General features: G+C 36.8%; 1 protein-coding gene across 2 annotated transcripts in view; it reads right to left on the bottom strand.

The window, feature by feature from the left end:
* Positions 1-6,971: 6,971 nt before the first annotated feature.
* Positions 6,972-22,471, bottom strand: part of LOC114063151 (transcription factor RFX3-like) — a 149,905-nt gene continuing 134,405 nt past the window's right edge. The window contains exons 11-16 of one of the 2 annotated variants that reach the window (XM_027895232.1): positions 18,029-18,126; positions 17,583-17,732; positions 11,169-11,377; positions 9,730-9,883; positions 7,664-7,706; positions 6,972-7,237 (exon numbers count right to left, since the gene is read on the bottom strand). In XM_027895232.1, the coding sequence (XP_027751033.1) occupies positions 6,972-7,237; positions 7,664-7,706; positions 9,730-9,883; positions 11,169-11,377; positions 17,583-17,732; positions 18,029-18,126 (920 nt within the window). The remainder of the gene's footprint in view (positions 7,238-7,663; positions 7,707-9,729; positions 9,884-11,168; positions 11,378-17,582; positions 17,733-18,028; positions 18,127-22,471) is intronic. The other variant, XM_027895231.1, reaches the window with a different exon arrangement.

Here is a 22,471-nt window from a genome sequence, read left to right as displayed (position 1 = left end):
TAGAGCAAAACTTGAGGTAGTAGGCTATGGAGGGGTCATATATTAACAGATGACAAAGACTTCTTGCTCCTAACAATCCTCTTTTACCTAGCTAATTTTAGAATGGAATTATTCTTGATATTTAAACTAATATATTCTGCAGTTATTGGAAGCATGAACAGTTATTTAATCAAGTTGACACCTTGAATAATAATTTCATTTGCAATCTGAGAAACAGTTTTTTACTCCTGATACTGTTATATAAATATTAACTGACTTATTTAAAAGGCAGAAGTTGAAATAATTTTTCTTCCAAAATCAATAGCATTACAATCTAAAGTATTTCATTATATAAACCCCAAAACAATTCAAATGTTAAATGTTTGTAACAGGAAAACAAATTTATTTATTTCAGAAGACAATACACAATTTTGTTTTGAAAAACACACAAAAAAACTAGCCTGAGTTCATGTCTGAAATATTCAGAAAAATCCTACTCTCTTTAGCATGTTTCAGTCATTAATTTTAAACAACACACTAAAAGTTAATATATTTTTATAATTATAAAAGTTTCCTAGTTATTGTATAGTACACAATACAAATTGCCCACAAACTACTATTTAGCTCCTTCCAATTTTGAGAGGACATGAGATACTAAAAGATTTAGCATTTCTCACAAAAAAAAAAAATCACATCAGGAAATACATATTTAGAAAATCAAATACATTATACAAAACCCATGTCAAGTTATTCTGTAAAGATGTTTCCTTAAATAATTAAAAAGTGTGTCCAATTAATTAAAAAACTGCAAAACTACAGTATGTCACATGTACTGTCTGCAAAAAAGTTACTTTCTTAATTTACAGAATGTATGCAGTAAATAGGAAAACAAAAGTTCAAATTCTCCTAGTGTTATTACATTTCTGTGCCCATGGTACTGAATAATGTAAACTGCCACTTACTAAGTGAAATTTAAATTATGGCACCTTAAAAAGATACAGTAGAAAATAAATGGAACCAAGTAAGTTTCCTAGATGCTAAGAAAGCCCTGAGTGATGACAGAATTATTGATTGGCAAGCTCTAGAATTAACCTAATTACAGTTTACCACCTGAGGCAAAAATTCCCAAGTGTTTGAAAGGCACTCAAAGTTTATTCAGTTGCCTCATTGGTTATTACTGTAAATTTTCAGTGAAGATGAGAAACTTGCTTTGGTACATAATTATATTTTTTGGACATTTTAAATAGCTTTATTGGGTTATTTCAATGTTATATTTAATGTTTAAATGCAAAACAATCACTTTAACAATGTATTTGGGACCTCTTTAGTATTATTTGTGTAAAAAAAAACACCAAACAAGCTAAAAGAAAAAGACCCTCTTGTTGATATCAGTGAGTCAAAAGATACTGGATTACATCCCTGGTAAACACCAATCAAGGTGAGGTTGTCCCTCCACAGTCTTAATTTTTTAAAAATATTTATTATTTTAGAGTAAAGTTCACCCAGTGCTGAAAATTCCTGAAGACATTTGTACCACAATCAAGTAAGCACTTAAGAACATAAGAGCATTTCCCTGATTCTGATTTAAGTGAAGTTCATTTTGATGCTCATAGTTGTGTTATGGACTTTCTTCTCTACAGTGAATTTCAACCTTAATGATCAATTTGCAAGAACAATTTTTACAAAAGCTTAAATTACTCAGGGCTTCCAGTCCCAATAATTTAATTGCCAAGTTCCTTTCTTTAAAAGAAAAATATCAGAATAAACCATGAGAGTTTAAATGATCAAACTGAGGCATATTTTCCTCAAAAAAAAAACAAACCCCTAGGCAGTCACTTTGTAAGTGGTTTTTACTATTTCTTAAGTAAAGTGGGTAAATTAAACTTAGGTCTTCTGGTATATAAAATCACTAGCAGCAATGTTCAAGGCATGCAAACTGAAGAGCATTTACAATAAATTATGAATAAAATATTGTTAAATTAAACCTCTTTGAGTATTGCATTCTAATTATGCATGAATTTGCATTAACTTACTAAAAATCTTTACAACTTACTTGCACTATACTACTGATGTAATTCCACAAAATGTAATGAGACTTTTTTTTCACTCAGATTTGAATAACTACATCTGCACCTACTGTTGTTGATCGCTGCTGCAAGGAATCAGTAGAAAAGCTCAGTAAGGTGGAATTTCTATCTATAATTTTCAACAACTCTACTCACTTCTGAACTTGTTCCCTTTTTCTGGTGAGTACTACTTGTAAGAACTAAGGACTTTTTCAACACAGAAGGTAGGTGCAGTTTTGAGGGTTTTTTTTTTATTTCTTTCCAAATTATGACATTCAATAAGAGCTAGCCAAACAGCATCCCTGTAGAGAAAGCTGAATCTAGTACCACTGTTTTTCCATTAGTTCATATAACAGTGACTGAATGTTAAAAGCAATATGAATACAATGTCCTTTTTGTCTATTTATTAGATAGACTGCAGAAAATTTGATTGCAAACATACCAAAGATTCTGTAAAATTCATTTTCATGTTAACTAAGCAGTTTTGGGTTTATTTTTAAAGATTTTAATTTACAGTATTAGAGTATTTTAATATTACCCTAAAGATATTTCCAAAATAGTACAAATATATTTTTTTCTAAAACTCCATATTGTAAAGGCATCTTAAACAACTTATGTCTGTAGAGTCAAATATTTGATTTCTCCAGATATTTATGCAATTATGAAAACAAAAGAGCAGAAATAGTTTTGCACCATACAGCACATATTGATGGCAGTGAATAATTTAGCCTAAATCTATTGAGCCTTTTTTGTCCAGCATGCAAATATTTAATTTAGAAATTAAAAAAAAAAAACAAAAACTGCAGGACAATCAGTTACCTAAATATATAGAATATTTTCAGTGGTCTAATTAAATTACCTAAAAAGTATGTCCTTACATCGCTCAAAGTGTTAATGCAAGGCATTACATTAAATTAATTTACTAAGGCTTAAATTAAGTACTTTGTATTTATTCTTCTATTCCTGGTTTTGTTTTTTTTTTTTTTTTATCACTAAAGTAACAAAGATACTAAAATACCATTCATTGACCTGTTCTTAAACATGGTAGTTTTTATTTTCTACAGAGACAAGGATGTAATTTTCAGAAATTATTACTGATCTGTCAAATGAATGTTTGAAATAACTGTCACATGAAGTACCAAAAATACTTACATTATTTAAAAAGCTACTTTTTCACCATTTCTTTTCATGACTATAAAAGGTTATTTTATTTTGTAAAACCACTCTATAAAGTAAGTTAGATTGCAATGTAGCACTAACTAATATAAATGTTTTTCTAAACAATGCTGATATAATTTGATGAGAAACACAAATATATCAAGTCAGGTTCTTGCCCGTGGAAAATATTTTGACCAGAAGCAGTATTTCAGACATTTAAAAATGCTTCACTTTAAATGGAGTTTTATAGAGCTATGCATTATTCAGTGACAGTACACCAGCACATTATTTTACACATTCGTGACCTATAGGTAGAAATGTTGTACATCATCATTTTGTAAGTAAACAATTTAAAGAATCTCCTAATTTTTAATGGAACATTAAAAAAAAGATGCACAAAGCATGCTACAGTACAATATTGAAACATAGAAACAGGTAACTGAAAAGAGGGGGCTTTTTTCTTTTTTAAAAACTGATTTACAATGAGAAATATGAAATTGTAACTAACTTTTCATAAATATAAAACTTCTGAAATTTGGGCCCCGTGTTTTGAAAAAGTAATTCAACAATATCCATTCTGCCACAATGTTTACTAAGTAATTTGTGCCAATAGGGGAAGTATCTCTAAAATAATTATTTTGAATTTCACATCAAGATTGGGTAAAATCCACAAATTATATCCACAAACCCTTATCTTGTAGTGTCTAGTCAGTAGATGCTTGCTACAGCTCTTTAGAACTCTAAAAGAGTTAAGCAGGCTTCAGAGTGGCAATTCAGCCACATGCTACACACTACATAATTTGGACCAAGGTATCCATATTTGTGTTCATGAATCATTAACAATATCCATCTATTAGCAAATATCAAAAGTGTGCAAATTGTTTCACGTGTGTATGTTTGATCTAAATTGCAGTAAATTTAAATGCAAAGCACACAAATCTCATACCTGTAAGTATACACAGCAGCTTACAACAACTTAATTATTTTAAATATTTGATAAAGTGGTGAAAGGATGACTTAAAAATTTGAGAGAATAATCATTTGATAAGCATAGAAATAGAAACTTCATTCAGTTACCTGAATCAGGGATAGCTCCAATTTGTTTTGATAACTTCTATTAGAATCCATGATATGCATTCTGGTCTTGTATGCATATATTTTGTTTTCTTTTTGCACTACATGAACAGTGATCAACTGGTCGAAAGATGTTCAGGTCTCACTGCTTCTTAGCAATCTAGATTTACATGTTACAACTATACTTTTCACTCAGCAACAACAAATCCAACATTCTATGAATAAAAAACCTTTAAGGTTTGGCAACACAAAATTTGAAAATATGCAAAACAGACCATCACTACAGCATAGAGCACCCTATGTTAAAAATGAAAAATGCTGAGTATTAAATTACATTTTACTTGTTAAAATCTTATAATGCAAAATAAAAGGGAGAAAATATTTATCATAGGTTAGTTTTTAGGATTTTTAGTCAAGGGTGCTGATTTCTAAGGGAAAAAAAACAGGATGCAGTGATATTTGAGAGAACAAAACCTATGAGGATTCAGTGCACAGGTGAATTTAGACAGAAATTAATACAAACCTCATTTGCACTTTTTGCTGAGATAAAAAATATCTACAGACATAAGTAGGAACTGTGCCTACATAGAATGGAGTAGGATGGGTTGGCCTCCAAATTCTGCTAAGAAATTTACAAATAATTTTGTACCCCCAAAAATATTAAAACATCTTAGTTGATCTGTAACCATTCTTGGAGCCTCTGAAAGCTCTGGCAACAAATTTATTTGCTAAAAATACACTGTTCATGTCACATGATGCTCACTAATTTGGTATATATGACTTTAAATAAAAATCAGTCCACAGTCATGCTAAAGAAAACAAGAGACTCCCTACATTTTTTATACAGTCCTTTCTATAAAATTGCTTCTGTTATTTTTCCTTCGTTTTTTGTTTTTCATTTATTTATTTTCACTGTTTTAGCCTAACCAATTCATGTGTCTGCTTTAAAATAAGGAAAATACTTAATATAATCAGAAAAAAATCAGAGGTTTAAAGTTAATTAGCATGGACTGTATAAACTATCACTATAAGATGTAATCATTAAAACATAGCATCAGACTGACACCCTACCACATATACAAAATGAAAATATTCACTGCATTGTGTACCTGCTTATTTATTTTGTCTGACTTTTAAAACTTAAAATTTGTCAAGAGTTTAAAATATATAACCATGATTAAGACTAGAGTCCATTTACTTTAACAACATTTGAAGTTGGTATTAAAGCTAGTTTTGCTTTTCAAGTTCCCAAGCAAATTTTATTTGTAATAAAGTGATATTCAGCTAGAAACAAGAGAATATATTATTAGTATCAATTTTAGGAGGGATATAAATATTGCTTAATAGTAAAACCGTCTTTATTTCTTTGAAGACTTTGTAACCTGCCCCAATACTTAGAAAAATTGAAAGTGACAGGCACACCTTGTTGAATAAATTTTAAGAGTTATTAAAAATAACAAAAAATACTAAATCTTAGCTTCGGTTCTGTTTAAGGCACCATGTAATAGCCGAGGTACAACGATCCCTGATGTACATTCTAAATGGCAATGATCCATCTAGCCACCTATTCAAATTTAATGCAGTTGGGAATAAGGGAGGTGTGCCAGTTATACTACCTTAATAAATTTTTGTAAAAATTTAAATTTACTTTAATAACTGGGAAATATATTTTGAAAAGAAAATTATGCAGGTTGCTAGGTTTCTTACATTCTATAAATTATCACTTATGAAAGCAGCAAATTAAACCAGTAAGAAAAGGCCTGGAATAGAAGAAAGTCATCCAAAACGAATGTTTTCCTGTATGTCCAATTCAACATAAGTAGCATGTACACTTAAAAAAATTCAAGTCACTTTTTTTCTGGTTTAGTTTCTATTAACTACAGTACCACTTGACAACCAAAAATATCTGTGCAGAGGTCTCAAATATAGAATCAGTAATCTCCAAAACCAAAGGAATTGGCATGCAAATAAAATTCAGAGCTGTTGATTTTAAAGGAAGCTTGTATTGTTACACAAGATCAGATAATTAGATGTGCCTACAGTGTACACATTACCACACTGTTACAATTCTATCACTTATTCTGCATTTGTAAATGCAGTGAAAACACTTCTTCCTTACAGAAAGAAAACAGTAGATATTCCCAACCCTTCAACATTATGATAAAAATACCCCCTTAATGCTCACAATTTCATTAAAATAGTGTCTTTTAGTTCTGTTCAATGAAAAACACCTTTTATAACAAATTTGATACATCTGCTGTCAAATGAGTATGCATCCAGTATAAGTCAAAGAAAGCATTTCTTTTAATATTTTGCATCTAATTAAAAGCCTATGTATATGAAATCATTATGACAAATAATTAACATTAAAATATATTTAAACTATAAAAAAAATAAGTTGTTTTAATTTTAAGAGGACAAAAGCATTAACATTAAAATTTTGACAAAAATCTTCATTGACACTTGGAACTAGGAAAATTCATAATATTGAGTAACCAATGTAAAATGATTTTGCTTACAAATTTTTTTAAACATCTGACAAAATGCATACACACATTTTATTTCACAACTCTAATAAAAGGTAATGTTCAGCACAGCTAAAATTTGATAAGTCAACTTTCAGACCTATTCTCCTATCCTCCCCCATTAAGTCCAGCATCAACAAGGCTAATATAGTTGGGGGGCACTTCAATATTAGACTGCAGTATATGTATTTCCAGTAGCACTGCATTGCCTGATAGTCTGAGTATTTGTAATAATGTGCTCATTATGAAGTGGGTTCAGGAGGCTTTGCTCTACTCCACTCTCAAGCACTGGCTGCTGCATGCAGCCTGCCTGAAATGCTTGGTTTAAGTCTGTTTTCTCCCTCTTGGCTTGTGGCTCTCCATTTTCATCCATCTCTTCCTCTATTTCACTTTCAACTTCACTGTCCTCATCTGCACACACAAAAAAAAAAAAAAGAAAAAGAAAAAATAGCACAAAGGGAAAAAAACTGAATACAAAGACCTTTATTTTGCAAAAACCATGAAATATGAAAACATAGGAAAGTGTAGAAACCAATCATATCTTCTTTTTTCCAACTGTCCATCCCCTTCAACTCTCTCACCAGGATATACAAATAAATTCTGGGTGAAATTCTGAAAATTTCTTGTGTAAATAATAAACATTTTTTAAAAATTAACTATTAGGGCCCTACAGTATTGTAATCATTATTATATATAATGTATAGCATATTGTACCAATATAATAGTTATATTCACATAATTTAAATTATGATACAACTTTAGATTCCACTTAACTATATTTTCAAAAAATAAGAACTTGTCTTGCTCCAAGACACAAATTAGTTCTAAATAAAATGATACATTTGAGAGATGACTGCTTACCTTTGTCCATATTTCCAGGGGATATAGCATTTAAATCACCAAACTGCAAAATAAACAATAAAAAGTGTAGTCACAATCCTATACAAACATAACCTTAGATTATCTATGACGAAGCCAGTAGTATGCTCTAATGGCTTGTTGCTAGTATGAAAGTGCATGCATCTGACTGTAGTCACATCCATAGTATGTATACTAGTAATTTTCCATTCCATCATATTCGTGTTCATATTAAGGAAATTAAAATAAAATATTCTCAGTAATTAAAACAACAGGATATAAACTTAACCACGTGGTTTTGGATTTTTAGGGTGACTTATGTCAAGGCCTTTGTTGCTTTGAGTGAGATATGTCTGATGTAAAATGCTGGAAAATATGACCAGTGTCCATTTTTAAACTGCAATATTTTAACCAAAAGCTTGTTTAAAAGTCCCTCTGAAATGGTGTGTCACTAAAGGCAGTTATAGTGTAACAAAACTATATGTGAGGTAAATAAATGGCACCACTGAAAATAAGGTTGATGGTTATTACAGCATATTCTGCTGACTAGTTTACTTATATAAAAAACAAAGTGAAAGGTTGCTCACAAGTGAAAAATGCAAACTTCTTTCCTCCCTTTCCTTGTCCGAGTCTTTAACTCTTCTATTAAATGATAAACAGCAGAGCATAATTTGATGAGGTAATCTCAAATAAAAGGAGTACAATATCTGAATAAATATATTTCTAACCATACCTGATTCAGTCCTTTTCAGAAATACAGAAAGATAAAACTTCAGTGAACACTAAACCAGCATAAGCAGCAGCAACCCTATCCTTCCAGGTTCCTTCACACATACTCCCTCCTCACCTCCCCATACCCATCCTTTCACCTTAAGTCAGAACTAACTCAAAAAAAGTAGCCCAAGGGGTTATTTTGCACAGGATTAGTTCTCTGATCCAGTTAACCACAGGTCTGCCTGAGTACTTGTGCCAGCACCAATATACAAATCTAAGGGGATAGGAGAGGAGGAAACAGTGCTTTTCTCAGCTTCAAAGACAGTTCATAATGGCTTCAAGTGTTTGTCAAATCAGCCTTAGTCTTTCCTATTTTATATTTCAACCAGTCAGTAAATGCAGAGAAACACAAGAAACCATGTATTTAATGAATGTTTACTTCTTCCCTGTTCCCTTCATCTCTCAAAACTTTAAATTACATATTTTCTCTAGAAGATAATATCTGCCTTAAGTTTGCCAAAACATTATAGGAAGTCTCCCAGTACACCACAAACATTAAATTTAACATATACTATGTCTGTCAAGAAAACAAGAATGTGGCAATACTACACTTTTGCAATACTTTGCTATAAATGCAGTGGCAGAGTTCAATCAAGTATCTAATTGGAAACAGTAATTTATTTTTTTACAAAATGTCATATCAAACTACAAATTAGCCGACTTCACATCTCTATCAAAAATTACATATTTTTATAATATTTAATTATACTATTTATTATATAATGAGGAGAGAATGATATATCAAGTCATGCAAGGTGACTTACAACTTATCAGGAAAATAAAACATGATATACTGATCATCAAGTATAAAAACATAAAGTGTCAGTCTGGTGAACTACCTATTGTATCTCCACATCTATCCATTTCCTAGAACCTTAGAAGTACAATTCCTTGATGATAACTCCTAAGACAATGTAAATTCTTAAGCAACTCACACAAAATTAACAGTTAGGTGAGCTACTGAAAAAAAAGAAGTCTGAGGAAAACAAGACACAGTGGTTATGAATGTCGACTTTTGCTCTGTTTATTTTAAGCAAAATACATTGAAATATAGGCATGAATTATGCCATGTCCCAATCCTGCAAGTACTTCTGTGCTACTTTCATGTGAAACATGGATGAAGGTAAATAACCCAAATTTGAAGATGCCAATGTATTTGCAACTCCATCTACAACATCTTACAAATATTATTACAAAATATCCCGTAGGTTCATGTAACTGTTAAAAAAAATTCTAGATGCATATCCAAATTTATCGCTAAATTCACCAATCCATTGTCTTGCATATTATCTTACCTCTCCCATAATTGCGATAGGTGTTTCTCCTGTTGCCTGAGCAACACGATGTTCGACTAAGTAAAACATGTACTCATCATAAAGCAAGCGGATCAGATGAAAAGAGCCAAAGCTAGCAGCACTGCGTAAGGTTAAATCTCGAATCACCATAGAGCTATTTATATATGGAGGAAAAAATTATGAAATAAATATCACAATTATTTAATAATTTATTCATATGGAATATACACTTCGAGAATAATAAAGCAATGCTATCCAAAACCATCTGATAAATGGTTTCAGAAAGAAATGTCTGAGAAAGACAATTATTTGTCTCTCCCCTTTTTTGAAAGCATAGTTAGAGAACACATTACACAACAAGAAGTTAAATTTTAAAAAAGACGTGAAAGTTTTTGTTTTGGTGTATGCACAATTACCAATATGTGAGCACAAGTAAAAACTGAACTTAGTGACCTTTGTTAAAATTTAAATAACAAAAATTGTCTTAAAATTATTTAATTTTAAACAAAGTAGTCCTTCAAAATATTGTGTCTGTTCACATTCCTAGTTCAAAGGTATGATTTTTAAACTTGTAAAATTTAGATAAGTTTGTGTATACCTTATAATAGAAAAATGCAGATTGTGGAGAAAAACATCCATATGATAGTCTCAGAAAGTAGATGCTATAATGTGCCATTTTGAAAAAAAAATGACTTTACTATGATAACTGATACAGTAGCAGATGATACGGAATATTTGCTTTGTTGTTCTTTTTACACATTAAAAATATTTTGCTGTCTCTACATAATAAAAATAGAAGTCATGGTATTTTAATAACTAGTATTGAAACATTTGCTTTAAAATTATATAACTATTCAATCCAAAATGTTTCATGGCATGTTTCCAAATCAGGATAAAATTCTAACCTCATTACCCTTATAATGGCCAGTCTCTTCGCGAACGAAGAACCGGGGAAGGTCTTTCCACCTTCCAGCCTGCGCATTGGATTTTTTAGGTGAGACACAGTGTGCGCGAAACTGAGCCCACCCTTTAATCCTGAGGTTCATCTGCCGGGGCCAAACACGCTTGGACGGTGGCAGTGAGGTCCTCAGGACGTAGATGGATTGCCTTATGGGCTAACGAGCTCCATCTGCCCGGGGAGGGGCCCCGACCGGGAATCGAACCCGGGTCTCTGCAGTGACAGTGCAGTGTGTTTTCCTCTACACCACCGGGGGCTCCCCACCCTTATACAAAGCCTTTAAAACAATATACAGGGATAGTTTCATCCACTACTGAGTTGCACATAGCACTGTGTTTAATGTTAACAACACTAATCTTTCAGGGGATGGGGGAAGACTCTTCATTTCTTGGGAACTATTGTTTGATATTACTTTTTTCAACATTATTACAGCATACAGTTCAGCAAATAATAAAATAACTAAAATAATTTAAGAGACTACCTGTAGAAAGACCATTTTAAAAGAAATTGCCGTGCTGCTTTAGGAAAGTTGGGTCTTCCTTCATATGGTTTCAATGCTTGCATCATTACATTATCAAGCCAGGCAGCCCACTGTTCCAGAGTGCTCTGCTGCTGAAGAGTCATCTTGAAATCTGTTTCTAGTCTTTGAACCATATTGTCATCACACTGACACACCCAGGAAGCCTGTTCCTGTTATAACACATGGCAAACATGAAAGCAAAACACAAAATGTAAATTATTCCTAAAGACTGAAAAGGATGAACTACACTTATTAAGCAAACTAATGAGTATTTTTATCTTCCTGTCTCTCTCAATTTTGTTGGAAGAAAGTGAGAGTAAGAAATCCAAAGTATAAAAATGGACATCAAATAAAAATACCATCAAAACCCACAAATACATTGCAAAGTTCCATATTAATTTTCATTAAAGAATTTTCAACTTCCTTTATTCATAGCTTTTCTAGTAAAAATTTCAGGAATTGTAAGGCTTGAGGCTACAGGAACAAGGAATGGAAAGGGCAGTCAAATGGAAGTTGAGAGAGTAAAAACTAAAGAGGAAGCAAGAAATCAAAGTATCATGGTTACTAATGCTTTGAAGGAGTATCCTGGTTCTGACCAGGACAGGGTTAATTTTTGCAGTAGTCAGGAGGGGCACAGCCAGGGTCCCGGGGTTATTCTATACCAACTCATGTCATGTGCAGAGGGGTATCGTCTTTCCTGTTTGCCAGAGTGTGTGATCTTTACCTTTTATGCCTCCAATTCTCCTCTCCAGCCCTCCACAAGGGGACAGGAGGGGGAAGTGAGCAAGTGGTGCATGGTCTGAAGTGTTTCAGTGGGAACACTAAATTGGGAAATGCTATTCCTAAACCACGATATTCTTATTTGCAGCCCAATGTGGGACTCGAAGGGTTATGACCATGATGGATCCTGGGATGATACACTCCCACCCCCATCCTCAAGGCTCAACTCTTTGCCTGCTGAGAAGATGCAAAGGCATCAAAAGTGAGTATTTCACTGAATTCAAGGGGAATCTTTTTAAGGTACCTTGTACAGACTCTTTAGGTCTGTGTGCGAGTGTGAATACACTATAGCAAATGCACTAGGAATGCTGCTATCCTAGATTCTTAAGTACTTTAGATTTGTAAGTTAGACCTGTAAGTAAGTTACTGTTGTGTTATAGTAAATTCTAAATGAATCCTTTGCTAAATTATTTAACTTAAGGTATCGATTGAGTTTAAGTTAAGTGCTGTCAAGTTAAATGCTTTTGGGCCTTTAGGCATAAACTCTTGATCAAGTCCAGGCTCAGTTTAGCACAGGGGTCTACTCTGAACCTTGTGACTCAACAGAAGGGTCTTCCATATTCCTTTTTTATCTTTACCCTTTCCTATCCTTTTGTCGTGGTTTTAGCTAGCTCTTGTAGCCAGATGAAGAATTTTCTCCCTTCCCCCTGGATGTCAAGATAAGCACTTTAGATTACAAAAGACCTAGCCCCCATGCCTGATGGTCGGACATTAGTCTCCTAGGAGGCAAGGCAGATTTGGGTTAACCCCGCCTCGAGCAAAGGCAAATCCATTCGTGGAATTGTTTTTGCTCAAGGACCTGGATGCACATGGTGGATGATGCAAGAAGATGGAGAAACCTGGTGCATACCCCAAGGAGATATTATCTTCAGGTGAACAGGTCATAATTGTATCCATATTTGTATCTATATATTTGTGAATGTGTATATAGTTTAGAATAATGTATGTATGTATGGAGTTCAAAAAAGTTTAATTTGATAGATGTATGGTGGCATGGGAAAGGGAGAAAATTAGGGGTGGATAATGTCGTGGTTTTAGCTAGTTCTCGTAGCCAGATGAAGAATTTTCTCCCTTCCTTTCCCCCTGGATGTCAAGATAAGCACTTCAGATTACAAAAGACCTAGCCCCCATGGTTGATGGTCAGACATTAGTCTCCTAGGAGGCAAGGCAGATAAGGACTAGCACTTTACTTTTTTTTTCTCTTGTCTCCTGGGCAACGAAGTGGGAGGAGCTCAAGGGAGGGGCTACTGGGTGACTGGCACTCAGGCTGGGAGGAGAGTCTGTTGTGTGCCGGTGGGGCTTGGGACCTGCTGTGAGCTGCAGACACTGCCTGGTTCTTTTCTTTCCTGTTGGAGGGGAATTTGCTGCTGCTCTCTGCCTAGCTGTTGCTGACTGCAGGCCCTGCTTACAGTGAATCCTAACCAGCTGAAGTTTGCGAGTTTTCTTCCATTTTCCTTCCCCCTTCCCCGCCCCCCATTCCCTCTCTCCTTTCCTAGTGTGGGAAGGGAAGGGAAACTGAGTTATTTTTTTTGGTTTTTGGTTTGTTTTTTTTTTCCCTCTGACATACCAGGAGGGTATTGTTTTTCCCCATCCCACGTGGCAGTGACCAGGGATCCCACAGCACTGCCTGGTGACGGGCACTGGACATTACAAGTTCTGCACCTCCAGTGATCCAACAGCGCCACCTGGTGACTACTATAGGACACTACAAGTTCTACATCTCCGGTGATCCAACAGTGCCACCCGGGAAATGGTACAGGACATTACAAGTTTTGCATCTCCAGTGACCCGACGGTGCCCCCTGCTGACTGTAGTTGGAACTGCACCAAAGGGTGCAAAAAATTAAACTGTTTTACTCTTCCTTTTGCCAGTTTATTGGTTTGTTTTTGAAGGGGTTATTTGTGGATATAGGAGTGTTGTTTGGTTGTTTTACTTGTTTTTTTTCGTGTTTCTGTTAATACACATATACCTTTTAATAGAGGGCTGTTATTTTTCCCTTTTCCATAATTTGTTTTCCTTCAATTGGAACCTCTTAATTTTGGATTTCTAATTGCTTAGAAAGAGAAGTTTGAGTCTTTTCTCCTAACCCATCCTTAGCAAAAGACCCTTGTCTCATTTAAACTGGGACAGCACCTTTTCTCTCCCTCCCTTCCCCTAGCCTCCACATAAATACTTTTGGGTTTATTTCAGTTTGGATTGACTGATTTTAGATTTTTGTTTGCTTTTTCTTGGTGTGCTTTAACCATGTAGTAAGCAGTAGAGTGATTCTTGCCAAAGAATTTTGTCATGCTCTCTTTTATATTAAACCCATTTTTACTGTTACTTTGCTGGCGATTCTTTAGGTGACCTTAAAACACTCACTGGTCCAGAGGTGGAAACATAGCCCTAATATTTTCCATTGACTGATCCAGACCGCACTGGAAAAGGGTGAAGCTCCAGAACACTTGCAATACATTCATTACATCATTGTATGGGGCAACACAGCAGAGGAAGTTTTTGAGAAAGGGAAGAAGATAATCCAGATCCTCCTGAAGGTCGGTTTTGACATAAAGCAAAGTAAGGTCAAGGGATCTGTCCAGGAAATTCAGTTTTTAGGAGTAAAATGGCAAGATGGATGTTGTCAGATTTCAATGGGCGTGGTCACCAAAATAGCAGCTATGGTGGATTTAACCATTGACACTATCTCCCAGGTTATCCATAACTGTAAAACATGCACTGGAAACAAACAGGCCAAGCAGGTAAAGTCCCTGTGGTATGGGGGATGAAATGGTCGAAATATAAATATGAGGACACCTGGTAGATTGATTACATGACACTCCAGCAGACCTACCAAGTCAAGTACGATGTGCTTAAAATTGTGGAAGCAACCACTGGGTGGTTGTAGACACACACTGTGCCTCACACCATTGCCTGGAACCCCATCATGGGCCTTGAAAAGCAAGTCTTGTGGCAACATGGCACGGTAGAAAGAACTGAGTCGGCCAACGGGACTTGTTTCAAAAATAACCTCATAGACACCTGGGCCAGAGAGCACAGTATTGAGTGGGTATATCATATTCCCTATCATGCACCGGTCTCTGGGAAAATTGAACAGTACAACAGTGTTAAAAACCACATTGAAAGCAATGGGTGGTGGGACCCTCAAACATTGGGATCTACATTTAGTGAAGGCCACCTGGTTAGTTAACACTAGAGGCTCCACCAATCGAGCTGGCCCTGTCCAATCAAAACCTCCACATACTGTAGAAGGGGATAAAGTTCCCATATATACATATGGGGAATGTATTAGGGAAGACAATTTGGATTAGTCCTTCCCTCAGCAGAGGCAAACCCCTCCTTGGGATTGTTTTTGCTCCAGGACCTGGATGCACTTGGTGGGTAATGCAAAGGGATAGGGAAACACAATGTGTACCTCAAGGGGATTTGATTTTTGAGTGAGAACAGTTGGTAAAGTTGAGTCGTATGATATTGGTTGCTGAATGACACTGCCACTGTATGCCATAGCTACCATGGACAATGAATATAGACTGCTCCAGATACACCAGTTGTGATCTCCTGATGCAGCTTGCAACCAGCCAATAGCACACCAGTCCTTCTGCCTTGTAAGGCATCTAGGACAGATAGAACCCACAGTCATGGACTAAATGAATTCAGCATCTTGGAGGACATCTTGGAGGAACAGTCATTGACTATGGAAATGGTATTTCTGCTTGTGTAGATATATATAGATTTATATACATATATAGTTGCAAGATGTAGGATCTGGGCATGAAGTAGATGGTATAAAATAAAGGGTGGACAATGTCCTGGTTCTGGTCAGGACAGGGTTAATTTTTTGCAGTAGCCAGAAGGGGGCAGAGGTTATTTTATACCTGAGATTAGCTCACTTGATTAAAACTTGGTGCTAATGTCAAGGTCACAGATTCAATCCCCTGTATGGGTCGTTCATTTGAGTTGGACTTGATGATCCTTGTGGGTCCCTTCCAGCTCAGAAGATTCTGTAATTCTGTGACTATGCTCTGTGATTCTATACCACCTCACACCATGCACAGGGGATGGAGGGGGGTGGGTACCCTTCCGGTTTGACTGGTGCATGGCAGTGTACGGTAGTGTGGCGCTGGGTTAGACATGGAGAACAATCACATGTGAATCGTTTCCCTATCTTGTACACTCTCTTATTAGCCTTGTTATGTTTGTTTTTTTATCTCATCGTTGTTTCTAGTAAATTGTTCTTATCTCACCCCATGATCTTTACCTTTGTGTGTTTCCAATTCTCCTCTCCAATCTGCCACAGGAGGAGGGGAGGGAGGTCTGATGTGTTTCAGGGGGAACACTAAATTGGGGAATGGCATTACTAAACCATGACAGAGTTAAGACCAACTACAATTTCTGTTACATTTTTTAATCATCTCACTTAAAAAGAGCTTTGTTTTATGGACAAAAAATGATTGCAGTGTTTAGTCTGCAATATATTACAGATTGCTTAATGAGTAATATAAATAGCACACAATTGGACAAACACAGTCCATGTACAATAATGAGCAATTCAGTGTTATCATGGAATGTGATTATATTACATTTTTAAGTTTTAATAAGCCTAGTATGGATACTTCTGTTAAATGGAATTTGAGAAAACCAATATTGATTTGACATAGACCATATTCTTAAACTCTAGCTATCACATGCCAAGTTAACAGTTCAACATTCATAGACCCTATATCTTACCACAGAACAATTTCTAATACACCATATATTTGGTCACATACTAAATCACACGCTATTATGCAATATAACTATATTGTGTTAAATATTATTTATTCAAAGATCTTCAAAACAAGCAAAACGAATTTAACGGTTCCTAGCAAATATCTGAACTTCTGTTAAAATAAGTTAAAATGTTTGTTCATGAAAGAAGACAAATGTATGACTACCAGTAATCTGGGCCATGTAAGTTAGTTGAGCAACAGGAGAAAAAAAATTGTTGTTTCTTCTAAGGAGAAGAAAGAGGTAAAAGGGAAACCCTTTTAAAAGCCTAATGAAAAATAATAAATTGATGTTTTACAGATAACTAGAAACTAGTTCTGACCAGTTACTTAGGAAAGGTTGGAAATGTAAACACAAACAAGTACAGTATACATATGATATTGTATTTTAAATAAATATATGAAACATAATAAAAATAATGAAACCATCTGAACTAGAAATAGTGCTGTATGATCAATACTTTTCTATGGAAGATCAGAAGCTATGTTACTATCCAAGATTTCATCTTCAGGCATTGTTCATGCTGTTCATTCTAACAACACGTAGTCTACACTTTCATCTGCATTAAATAAATATTGGCAGAATGCATGGTCTGAAGGATAAGAAGCTTTCAGAGAAAATGGAAACAGATAATGTTCCTGAGATTTTATTTTCCTTATAGCCAAAGCAGAAGTTGGAAAGTTTTGACTGAATAACTGTATATATATAAATGAGAAAAATCTTCCTATTTTGCTTTCTTGATAGAATAAGAACTAACAATAAAAATGAAAAAAAAATCAGGTGGAAGTTATAATTTTTTTTTTAAAGTCTGGTTTTTAAAGTCAAAGGTACCTGTACATTGGCAAAATCCACACGGTTGAGATCACTGAGCATCTGGTTGATCTGAGAAGTGTTCTGAAGCACAGCTCGAGCTGCCTGAGCCAGGTGATTGAGAGATGTGTATCTTCTCAAAGTCTGGGCAAAGGCACTTACAGAGGCAACCTATGAACAAATCCATTTATCTTAACACACTGTATTATCAACCAATCTTCTGTTTCATCTATTTCAATTTTAAAATTGCTGTATTAATTTATGAGCAATTCACATATAATGGAACAAATACCATTTTTCCTATGGGATTTTTTTGGCAAAACAAAGTTATTTCAAATACCATGTTTTATGTTTGAAGTTCAACCTAAATATGACATTTAGCATAAAAGTTAAAAGGCTGCTACTTTTAGATCTTGAATGACATCTAGTGTACAATTGTGAAAAAAGCTACAGTAAACTTTGTTTACCTTGGTTTGTATCATTTTCTGTGGAATATTGTTCATGGCACTGGAAAGCCAACCTTCGAGGTTTTTTGCAAAATTGCGAATGGCTTGAGTCAAGGCACCTGAACATTAAAGAATAAAAATAAAATTAAAAGGATGACAAGGTGTCTTTCTTGAAACCTTTTTCATCCTCCGTATTTAAATATTCTACATTGAGAAGTACTGCATTTATTGGCTTAGAGACTTATCCAGTCTAGGTTCAGATCCCTATCAATACAAGAAGGATGTTGATAAATTGGAGCAAGTTCAGTAGAGGGTCACAGGATCAGGGAGCTGGAGCACATACCTTAGGAGGAGAGGCTGAGGGAAGTAGTTTTTTTCCGCCTGGAAAAGAGAAAGTTTAGGGGAGACCTAGTAGAAGCCTTTTAATACCTACAAGGTATCAAGAAGATAGAGTCAGCCTCTTCACAATGATGCAGGAGGGTGATAAATACTGGGCATAAACTGAAAAAAGAGGGATCCTGACTTGATAGGAGAAGTTTTTTCACCTTGAGGACAGTTAAGCAGTGCCAGTTCATGGCCCTTCATTGGACTCTCTCCAGTATGTTCATGTCACTCTTGTACTGGGGAGACCAGAACTAGAGACAGGACTCCAGGTATACAGTACTCAACTGGTGCTGAAAAAAGGGGAAGGATCTCCTACCTGGACCTAGTGGTTATACTTTGTCTAATACAGCCCAGGATACTATTAGCCCTCTTTGCAGCAAGGGCACATTACTGGCTCATGTTCAATTTGATGTCCACCAGGACCAACAGGTCCTTTTCTGCAAAGCTGCCTTCCATCTGGCTGGTCCCCTTGTCATGTACTAGTGCATGGGGTTGTTCCTCCCCAGGAGCAGGACTTGGCACTTCCCCTGTCTGAACTGTATGAGGTTCCTGTCAGCCCATTTAGCCATCTTTTCGATGTCCCTCTGGATAGCCACACAACCTTGTGATGTATCAGCTACTCTTCCCAGTTTTATGTCATCAGCAAACTTGCTGAGGGTATGCTCTGCCCCATCATCCAGATCACTAATGAAGACACTGAACAGTGTCAGACCCAGTATTGACCTCTGGGGTACACTGCTATTTACTGATCTCCAACTAGACTTTGTGTCACTATGACCATGGGATACTCTTTGAGAATAGAGGACTGCTAGGGAGAAACAGGATCCACATGACCAAGTGAGGCACAAACAGCTTTGCCAATAGGTTGACCAACCTGATAAGGAGAGCTTCACACTAGAAATGCTGGGGAAGGGATGACCAATAGTCGAGTAAGTCATAGATTGGATAGGTAAGCAAAGGATATGGTGTAAACAGGAGGGACCTCAAAATCAAGAAAACCATGTTGAAAGCTGACCACTTCAAGCATATTCACATCACTAAGGAAATGTCAGGACATCAGCATTATGGGTAAAGTTTTCATACCCTTTTGGGAAAATTTGTACAACTGGGTGCCTCTCTGAAGTGCCTGCACACTTATGCATGCAACATGGGGAAAAATAGGAGGAATTAGATGTCTGTGAGCATTTGCAGAGCTACGATCTCAGGGATAACAGAGATATCGTGGGATGGCTCATACAACTGAAGTGTTACAATGGATAGATACAGAATCTTTAGGGAAAACAAGCCAAGAAGGTGTTCTATATGAAGGAGGAGGTGGAATGTGTGGAGCTTTGCCTAGGGATGGATGATAAGCCAGTTGAGAGCATAAGGGTCCAGGTTAGATGACATAACAATGGGGGCGATGATGTGGGTATCTGATACAGACTACCTCATCAGGAAGAAGTAGATGAAGTCTTCTGATGGGTTGACCTTGGCTGACTGCCAGGTGCTCACCAAGCTGCTCTATCACTCTCCCTTCTCAACAAAACAGGGAAGAAAAATATGACAAAATGCTCATGGATCAAGATAAGGACAGGGAGATCACTCAGCAATTACCATCACAGGCAAAACAGACTCAACTTGGGGAAATTATTGAATTTATTTCCAATCAGAGTTGGATAATGAGAAATCAGAACAAATCTAAAAAAAAAAAATTCCTCCAATCCTCACTTCTTTCAAGGAAGAACGTAATTCCCAACTCTTCTACCTCCTGCCCTCAAGTGGCACAGGGCAATAAGAAAAGGGGGTTGCGGCCAGTTCATAACACTGTCTCTGCCTCTCCTTCCTCCTTATGCTCTTCCCCTGCTCCAGTATGGGGTCTCACCCATGGGAGACAGTCCTTCACGACCTTCTCGAACATGAGTCCTTCCCATAGGCTACAGTTCTTCATGAACTACTCCATCATAGGTCCTTTCCATGGGGTGAAGTCCTACAAGAATGGACTGCTCCAGTGTAGATCTCCTCACAAGATCACAGGTTCTGGCAAAAAACATGCTCCAGCACAGGTTCCTCTCCATGGGACCACTGTACCTACCAGTACCCTGCTTTAGCATGGGCTCTTCATGGGCTGTAGCTTCTTTCAGGGCACACCCACCTGCTCTCATGTGGGGTCCTGTATGGGCTGTAGAGTGACAATGTGCTTCACCGTGGTCTTCCCTGTGGGCTGCAGAGGAATCTCTGCTCCAGCAACTGGAGCACCTCCTCCCTGTCCTTCTTCACTGACCTTGGAGTCTGCAGAATTGTTTCTCTCACATATTTTCACTCCTTTCTCCCAGCTGCTGTTGTGCAGCATTTTTTACCCTTTCTAAAAAAATATGTTATCACAGAGATGCTAATAATGTCTTTGATTGGCTCAGACTTTGGCCAGCCGTGAGTCCATCTTGGAGCCAGCTCAAAATGTCTCTTTCTGACTGGGGACAGCTTTTGGTGTTTTCTCATAGAAACCATCTGTGCTTCTATGAGAAGCTTCTAGACCCCCACCTCTACCAAAAACTTGCCATGTAAGGTCAAACAGGTCTCCTTAGGTAACTGGAATAAGCTTCATGTTCGCAGGGTCTAGTTCTCATGAGGGACTTGAACAACCCCATATCTGCTAGAGGGACAACAAAGCAGAGCAAAAGCAACCCAGGACAGTTAAGCAGCAAGGGAATAGAAGGGTAAAAAATGCTGTGCAGAAGCTGTGTGATAGAGGAGTGAGAAAATATGTGAGAAACAACCCTGCAGACACAAGGGTCAGTGAAGACAGAGGGAGGGAAGGAGGTGCTCCAGGCACCTGAGCAAACAGCATTGACTATACTTTGAACAGGAGGTGGGACTAGAGACCTCCTGAGGTTCCTTCCAACCTGAATTATTCTTTGATTGTAACAATTATTTAGTTTCTGATTTAACAGTCTGAAAACCTCCACCATAAATTTTCTGCCTTCAGTTCTTGCCTAAGTGTTTTTGCTTTTAAAGAGCAAAACCTCACAGGAAATGGCAATTATTGCAATACTTCAGTTTCCTCAAGTAAGCTTGAAGTACCCTGAACCACTGCTAACATGCTGTTTATTTTAGTTCTGAAGAACAAAATGCAATGTGCAATGTTCAATGACTATCAATAAGCAATATATAAGAATGTGTTAAACTAACGGAAGGTAGGATTGCTCTTACTGGTGTGAAAACTTGGTGGTGGAGAATGAATGCTGCCACAGTAATGAAAAAGAAAAAAACAGAAAAGGGAAATCATACAATCATAGAATCATAGAATAGATTGGGTTGGAAAAGACCTCCAAGATCATCAAGTCCAACCCCTGATCCAACTTCAATTACTATATCATGGCACTAAGGGCCACATCCAATCTCTGCTTAAAAACCTCCAGGGATGGTGAATCCACCACCTCTCTGGGTAGGCCGTTCCAATGCCTGATTACCCTCTCTGTAAAGAATTTCTTCCTAACATCTAACCTAAACCTCCCCTGGCAGAGCTTGAGACCATGTCCCCTTGTCCTGTTGTTGGTTGCCTGGGAGAAGAGACCAACCCCCACCCGGCTATAACCTCCCTTCAGGTAGTTGAAGAGAGTGATGAGGTCACCTCTAAGCCTTCTCTTCTCCAGGCTAAACAACCCCAGCTCCCTCAGCCTCTCCTCATAGGACTTGTGCTCAAGTCCCTTCACCAGCCTCGCTGCTCTTCTCTGGACCCGCTCCAGCACCTCAATGTCCTTCCTGAACTGAGGGGCCCAGAGCTGAACACAATACTCAAGGTGTGGCCTCACCAATGCAGAGTACAGGGGAAGGATCACTTCCCTGCTCCTGCTGGCCACACTGTTCTTGATGCAGGCCAGGATGCCATTGGCCTTCTTGGCCACCTGGGCGCACTGTTGGCTCATGTTCAGCCTCCTGTCGATCAGCACCCCCAGGTCCCTTTCTGCCTGGCTGCTCTCCAGCCACTCTGTGCCCAGCCTGTAGCGCTGCAGGGGGTTGTTGTGGCCAAAGTGCAGGACCCGGCACTTGGCCTTGTTGAACTTCATCCCATTGGAGTCAGCCCATCTCTCCAGTCTATCC

The sequence above is a fragment of the Empidonax traillii genome, unplaced genomic scaffold (assembly GCF_003031625.1).
Source record: "Empidonax traillii isolate 1590-97213 ecotype Southwest subspecies unplaced genomic scaffold, ASM303162v1 scaffold452:size499809, whole genome shotgun sequence".
NCBI classification, from domain to species: Eukaryota; Metazoa; Chordata; class Aves; order Passeriformes; family Tyrannidae; genus Empidonax; species Empidonax traillii.
Note: the sequence above shows the minus strand (reverse complement) of the source record. Positions and strands in the feature narration are given on the sequence as shown.